This window comes from Fulmarus glacialis, unplaced genomic scaffold, assembly GCF_000690835.1.
Source record: "Fulmarus glacialis isolate BGI_N327 unplaced genomic scaffold, ASM69083v1 Scaffold50030, whole genome shotgun sequence".
In the NCBI taxonomy this organism is placed as follows: Eukaryota; Metazoa; Chordata; class Aves; order Procellariiformes; family Procellariidae; genus Fulmarus; species Fulmarus glacialis.
Genome location: NW_009189227.1, coordinates 1 through 7,974, shown reverse-complemented (window position 1 = coordinate 7,974; position 7,974 = coordinate 1). Strand labels below are relative to the sequence as shown.

At 37.0% G+C, this 7,974-nt stretch overlaps 1 protein-coding gene across 1 annotated transcript; it reads right to left on the bottom strand.

Moving 5' to 3' along the window:
- Positions 1-3,046: 3,046 nt before the first annotated feature.
- Positions 3,047-7,942, bottom strand: LSM8 (LSM8 homolog, U6 small nuclear RNA associated (S. cerevisiae)). The gene is made up of 4 exons (XM_009581221.1): positions 7,883-7,942; positions 6,962-7,090; positions 5,376-5,503; positions 3,047-3,297 (listed from the first exon to the last, which is right to left on the bottom strand). Exons 1-4 carry the CDS (start codon positions 7,940-7,942, stop codon positions 3,207-3,209), a joined length of 408 nt encoding a protein of 135 aa, XP_009579516.1. The 3' UTR covers positions 3,047-3,206.
- Positions 7,943-7,974: the final 32 nt, after the last annotated feature.

Sequence of the window (7,974 nt, the reverse complement as noted above, 5' to 3'; positions counted from 1 at the left end):
TCAACACTTTTGCTACACTAGCTGCAGTGTGGGTTCACTTAGAGTCAAGACACATACACAGCCTTCACACTTGCTGAGCTTTCACCCTAGACGACTCCTCCTCTGGGGTCTGATATTCTCTAGCTTTCTTTTTTAGAATGACTAATACAAGGCCATCACTCTATGTCCTTTCTGGTTTCAGTCCCATTTATTTTTCCTATTTTGATTCATTTTATGAAAGTAAATTAATGATATAAAGAAATTATTAACTTTCATTGGTGTCCTATTTTTAGCTGGACTGCACAACGAAGTTTGATTCAATAAAAATACTGTTTCAGACTGGTTATAATTCAACTTCCTGCATCAAATACTGTTTTCCTGTGCGCTTTCTCTCCACCAGATACTCACAGGGACCTAGTTATCCACTATAGATTAGAGCTCCTATAAGTTCACAAGGCTACAATTTCATCTTGTAATTTTTAAAAGCTTATCGGGCCCTAGATTCAATTTCAAGAAACCCCTTCCGACTGGGTCTCCTGGCTTTGATCCCTTCACCTGCACATCCAGAAGAGGCTTTGGTCAAATCCAAACCAAAACCCATAGCATCAAATGGGAGCAAAATTTGGTGCAGAAATTGAAACAAAATTTGAATGTAAGCCAAAAATCACAACTCTGAAAGTCTTACATTGCTGCTGTCTAAGCATGAAGGTAAACAAACTCCACAGCTGCCAGTTTTAAGGTTTTAGACAGAACTTTGCTTCTGAGCAGGCTCCGTCTTGGCAGGGCTAAGTTACTGCCCACAATCCCAACCAGACCTGTGAGCTGGCCATCCTTTGCCTATCTCATTGCAGAAGAATCAATTTGACAATGCCACTGCATATCAACCCATTTGGGCTATGTGCAGCCAGTTTTTGTTAGGATCCCTTTCTGAAAGGGAATTTAAACTTATCTTTCTCAATCCCTTGGAGAATGCCCTAAGTTTAGGTCGGCCTGTGAGTGGCAACACCATTTTAACTTTTTTAAGCTGTAAGCGCCCCCCCCCACAATTTCACAGGTTCCAGAAAATGTGCATGCAAGAGCTGAGGTCACTCATCTGAAAGGAAGACGACAGGGTTTGCAATCTGTGTTTTAAACATCTATTTTCCAGATCATGTTTTTCCTGCTTCAGCAATTCCTGAACTATTCTGAATTCTCATCTGGTCACTCCCTGGATTTTACTGATCAGCTTCACCACCTTGGTTCCACAGCTTCGCATCTGAAATCATCACTTTAAGGATACAGAAAATAGTTTCAACTAAAATCAGCAGCTCATAATATTTTAAGTCCTCAACCAAACACAGGACCAAGGAATTGCATTGCAAATGGTGTGCTCGAGGCAGATGGTCTCCATATGCATTAACATTCCATAACTCAGCTTCAAACATAATTCCTCAGCTGTAAAGCAAATTACTTCCTCAGTCATTCCAGTGCTTCTACAGGTATGCAACCTATGTATTTCAACTGTAACGCCCCTAATACATCCAAGGCTAAGTAGTGCTTTTAAAATCAGCTCATCCTGATTCTACTCTTTGCCTCTGCATTTTTTTCTGCTGAGCCCTAAAGTACCTAATTTACATAATCTGCTTTATTTATCCTTTATCAATACAACTCACTTTCTATACTTTTTCTCTTGTGCCGATATCACTGTTTCAGTAGCAAAAGGGCTTTTCATCATACACGATTTTGTTGACTGTTTAATGAAACCAGTCGATTCTTTTGACATAATGAATTATAGCCAGACTTTACTGACTTTCAGTAATCACAGAAGAACCCTGATTTGCCTTATTCAATGTCTGTTCAGCAATTCCCTGCAGAAATGTGGACAGAAAACTACAAGACATTACTTTACTAGGTCACAAGGTGGATAAAGGAGAAAAAGGTTTGCTGGGCTTCACATGCTCCACCAAGAACAACCTCAGAAAACAAGCTGGAAGCTACAAGAATTGAGAGCCAGATTTCATGGAGAAAAATATGTTCAGTGCAATGTATTTGGTTTCCAAACAGTGAACTTGCAATGAAAAGTAAAATCAATATAAAAACCAAATACGCACATTAAAATAACTTTTTCCAACAGCACATTTATAGATGGCGGAAAAAAATATTGGACCTGTGGGCACACCAGACAACACGGAAAACAACTTTGTCCAATAGTACTGACTTCCTCTCACTGCCACCATACCAGTATTTCTGCTGGGTAGTGAATAGGATGTGGCCTAAAACACAATATACTGCACAGAGCTTGTCCCACTTAACTTGGCTGTTGCTGATGTATAAGAGGAGGTCTATTATGGTTACATGTGATCCTTATATTCAATATCATGGCAAATTTAATTCAAAAGAAATAATTTCTCTATCTAAAGTACTCTGTGTCTTCTAAACTACACTCTAGCAAGACAATGATTACACATTAGCAAACACACAATTCCTTCTATAGATCTTACCCAAGTTTTGAGCAACACAACAGCTGCTGAGAGGAGAAGATAGAAAATGAGTTGGTCTGGAATTTAACAGACTTCAAGTAAATGTCTATAGTTTGTTTAGGTTCTGTGTTCCTGCTCAAAAGTCTTTTTTTCTCCAATTTAATTTGTCTGCAAGCATTAAGGCACTAAGAACTCCTGCACCTCTAGTATAGTCTTGGGGACTAGAGAACAACGTTGGATAAACAACAAAAAAACCTATTACATCCATAAGTCATTAATTTGACTGTGAAAGCTTTTAATATCCTTGCTTTCTACACTACACACACCCCCAAAAAAAAAAAAAAAAAAATCACAAAAACCAGTTTTCTACTTACAGCCAGAACTACATTTAAAGATGGTTAAATTGACAGTTACACAATCTACCTCCAAATAATCCTGAGTTAACACAAAAAGCCTCGGTTTACCTTTAGGAATGAGATCTTATTTTAAGAATGAGGTATATATACACAATATCAGGACTATCACTGATATTGCTTGCATTTCCCAGTATGTATTTTACAGTGAAATTACGCAGCATGAAACCCCAAAGGAAATTCAATGAAACCATCTTTAGTAAAATGTAGAAACTTTAATTTACATGCAAAACTACAACATATAATAAAAAACTGGTAACTAAACAAATCAAACACAATTTGTAAAAATCGTCCACGTTGTTAAATAGGTCTGTACAACCAAAGATTTACAAAGTCCCTGTGCATTTTCATCTTTTCAATGCACAACTGAGTTTAAAGGTTCTGCTCGAATATTCCCCAAGTCAAGAGCTGAATCTGTCTCTTCATCAATTTCACCAATGACAGCACTGCAATAAAAAACAGGTTATCATTTGTTGAAATCCTCTGATGCAAATCTGGAAAGCCACAAAATTAACTTGCTAGTGAAGACACCCTCTTTTTTTTTAAATTGTAGAGCTCTATCCTTTGAACTTCAAATTTTGATGGCTGTAGGTAGAGTCTAAAGGAATTTTTTGGGGTTTTTTGGGTTTTTTTAAAGATACAGGTTATAAGAACCAAATACTACCGGTCTGTTTTAGGCAGGTTAGCCTCTGAAACAAGAACTGGAAACCTTTTAGAGAGAGAATAGCTTTTCAAAAGTAATGTCTAACTGTAGCAATTTGTAAGTGCTTACGGCATCAAATAAGCAAGACAATTTCCTTCAACAGAACCCAGTGAAATGTTATTCATTTATCCAAGGGAGAATATTAGCTCGACTAAATCACTAGAGGACTCAGTAAAACCGCCTTAAAGAGAAAAGAAGGTGAAGGTAATAGAAGACATACTAGCTCAGGATGAGAACTAACCCAGAAGGACTATAAGAACAGAGAGTCTGATCTTTCTGGCATATCCTTCTATTCACCACTTCAGAGACATATGAACTAGTGGCTGTTTCCACAAAATGACTTAACAGCCACCAGAAACTATGTTATATTAATCCATCCAATAGCTTTCTGAACAAATTTATATTTTTGGTCTTTGCTACATTCTGCAGCAATGAGTTCCACAATTAAGTTTTACAGTATGCAATGAAATACCTTTACACATAACTTGTCGGATTATCTTCCTTTTTCACGAACAGAAAAAGTTAGGAAATTAAATGAAGCAATTATTTCCTCATCTCTTTATACCACTCCTGATTTCACAGCAACCTATTACCTCTATAGCTGTGCTCAAAACATTCTTTTATAGAAAGTATTCTATTTTTTTGTAAACTTGACAAACTCGGAAACATATTCATTAGAAGGAATAATTCTGTATTCATGCAACTTTTAACATACTGAAATTCAGCACCCTTACAGGAAGAGGAGTATTAAACAGTTATTTGGCTTTTTATACACATTTATACTATTTGAATGAAAAGTTTCTGTTAGAGTAGCATGCTTAGCCCTACCTTTGTACGTTTGTCAATTTATTTCTGCTGAAAAGCTTAAGTCAAGTGATGAAAGCCTTCCAAAATGATCCAGCTTCTCAATGATATTAGATAAACACACCTAGATATAAATCTAAGTCTTGACATTTCTTTGTACAGAGATATCCATTAGAATTAGAAGATTAAAATTCCTATCCAGGCTCACATGTTGGTCACTATGACATACTCTTTTTCTGATAAAAAATAATCTCATTTTTTGCCATCAGTTTCAGAATGCTGCTGCAAAAATCGTCTTCCTAGCAGGCCCACTTACCAGGCCTTCTTTCCACTTCTCTTGTAACCCTCCTGTCTGTTTAGCACATCAGCTACTTTTCTCTGCATTTAATGAGCTTTTACTATCATTTGTCATGGCATTTTACATCAAATATCAACTCACACCTTTGACCTGTCACTACACTGGCTTCGACTGTCCAGTTGTTACACTGTCAAACCAGAACCTTCATGCATTTTCCAGATTATAAAGTGTTCTTTGTGAAAATCTCATCTAAAAAAATCCTGTTAAAAGTTAACTTTGTATACCAGATCGCTGACTTGTTGCACACAAGTTCTGTATTATCTTTTGTTCATTCTTCTATGTTTTCCTCCATCGATGGATCCTGCCATTCACAGATTGAAATAAAGAACATCTACACAATGCCTAGACTCAAGAAAGGAAAATGCTGAGCTTTATACTGACCCTTCCTAGATTGCTATCAGTACATGAGCTCGTTAATTTATAGCTCAGTAAATCTAGACCAACAATATCTTAACATTACAATGCAATCAATTCTGTCACAGAAGCATAGATACTTGCTATTTAATATGCCTCAGCTTTGATAGTACAATCAGTGCTACCCACAGATACAAATATGTAAGATGTCTGGGGCTACCAAGATGTATACAGATAGATGATATATATATATACACACACTAAATTTTTATTAATTGGTTTAAACAAGAATATGCTATACTTACACATTATCACCTCTTACAATGTACAATCCCAGCACTACTTGCTCAACTCCTTGTGAAGAACTGAACACTCGTTCATGGCTTTCATCCAAAATCAAGTTAATGGTCTGATCAAAACCTTTGAGGGTTCCCTGAAAAGATACACAAAAATAAAAGCCCTCCAATTACCTTTTAAGTAATCATCTTTTAAGTTATCATCTTTCCTCTCAAAGGTGTCTTAAACAAGGTGGCAATACTAAGGTACTAGAGAACAGATGCTCTATTTATGTTTTAGTGTTAGGCTTAAACACAAACAGCTGAGAATGGAACTTTAAAAGCAATTAATTGATTTTTTAAAAATATCTACTACTGCTACGAAGTGTTCATGCTAACAGCTGCAGTAATCTTTAGCATTGAAAGAAGTAAAGTTTCCCTTGTACCAATGACGGCCTTCTAGACAACTAATTTTACTATTTCTACACTATTTTAGTCTTCCTTGTACGGAAGTTTCCAGAAATCAAATAAGGAAATAAATCAAAGAACAGAAAAATTAGATTCTTTTGGTCAACAGTATTGAAACCATTCTTAACATGTGATTTTAAGTGGCATCTCTTTGAAGGAGATTAACTTGGTTCCACAGAATTACTCAACACCACCTCCAAAACATACAAAAGGAAGATTTTCTGTGACACTTCAAAACGCATTTGGAAAAATGATAACATAATTGATTTGTGTAATTTACCATCAGCAATTGATTCAGAAATTTAAACTCATGTAAGACACCATCATTCAAACAGTAATAATACCCGTTTATACCATCTAACCATGTAACGACGAGTCACATATACCAATTCCATTCAGATCTTTTTGGTAGAAAGTATCTTGTATCACAACACAAAGTTTACCAGACTGACTCCAACCAGACAGAAGATTTGGCAAACCTAGTATTTTTCTGCTAAAAGTACCAATTTCTCTTTCCAGTGGCCGCACAAAGTCAAGTACAGATAGAAAGATATAATCCTCATGCAAAGATCATACTATTAAGTTAAACTCAAAACACAAGAGAATAAAAGATAGGGGGGAAAAAAAAGAAAAAGGAATACTAAGGGGAAAAAAAAAAACCCCAACACAAACCCAGAAGCAATAAACCCAAAACATTATACAGTCTAATATGTAATAGCTTGCCAGTCCTCAGCTTTTCAGGCTTAAACAGAATCCCACAAAAATTCTTTAACAAGTAGCAGCTGATGTGAAGAAATGGTTTTAGCATTAAAGTTGAAGAGCTTACTGAAGAAAGAGGACATTTTAGATGGAAACCAAATTGCTGAACAGAAAAAGAAATGCATTTTCTTGCGCATTCCTATAGAAAAGGACATTTGGCAAAAAGTCAAAGCATTTGCACACACAAGTTTATCAAAGGACAAAGCTGACAGGCAACAACAAGTAACTGTTTAAATCATACAATATAAAACAATGGCCATAAAGCTTTAAAAAAAACAATTGCAAACATGTGGACATATAAATGATAATATCCTAGCATGGTTTCTTTATTACCATGATGGAAAGTTTTTATGGGGGCAAAATAAGATGTGAAAAAATACAAGTCTCACCACAATCATTCTTCCATCAGAAGTAATTACTGCAACAGTACCTAATAGTTCATTAGGGAAAGGTTTAGAGATATTTGAAATAGAACCATTAGCATTTTCTGAAACATACGTAATGTAAGCTTTACGAGACTATCAGCATTTCAAGTTTTAAAAAAAAGCAGCATGGTTGATAGTAACATTTGACAACACAGCATTTTTTATGACAACGTGTTTTAAAGTTTCACTTTACCCAATTATGGAGAGTCATACATAACCATGAACATCATTAAAAGCAGACTAAAGATTTGAGTTCACCTCTCTTCCCATTACTAACTGCACTGCCCCAAAACTGAAACAACAGTTTTACAAACACTTCAAGGTAAGTCCTTAAAAACAGCTCAGCAGTGGGCATCCAAGTCTAGCACTGTACATTCACTCACTCTGAAGGTCTGACTATCAATTTCATGTGACATCAATTTAATGATCACATATCCATCATCCTGAATAATTTTGGGTTAGTACCTTACTGTTTGTGAATAAAACTGAAAATGCCTATAGGTTATCAGGAGTACTAAAAAATAGTAAGAAAAGGGTTCCAAGAACAACAACTCACACCTTTTGAGCAAATGATGTAAAGCTGATAATTAAACACGTTAAGAGCCTTTTCAGGGGCCAGGCCCATTGTGAATCTTGTTCATCACAGATCAGGTTTGCAGCACTAGAGGCTATAGCGGACCCTATTCTCTGGGTCTCCTGTAACCTCATTCTAACCGCTAAGCCAGTCTCACGTAAAGAGAAACGGAGAGAGCCAACCAGGAAGGACAAAAGCAACGCAATAGCCCGAGGGAGCGGGTTGCAGGAGGCCAGAGGCCCCGGCCGATATGCTTTTCACAGGCCCTTCAGCAGCCTGCCGGGGGCTGGGTACCTCCTCGCAGCTCACACCTTGCCGGGCCCGGAGGTACCCGACGCCCGCAGGAGCTCTAGCACCCAACCCCGCGCCATGCTGCGGCCACCAGCCCCCGGGGCCGAGCGCC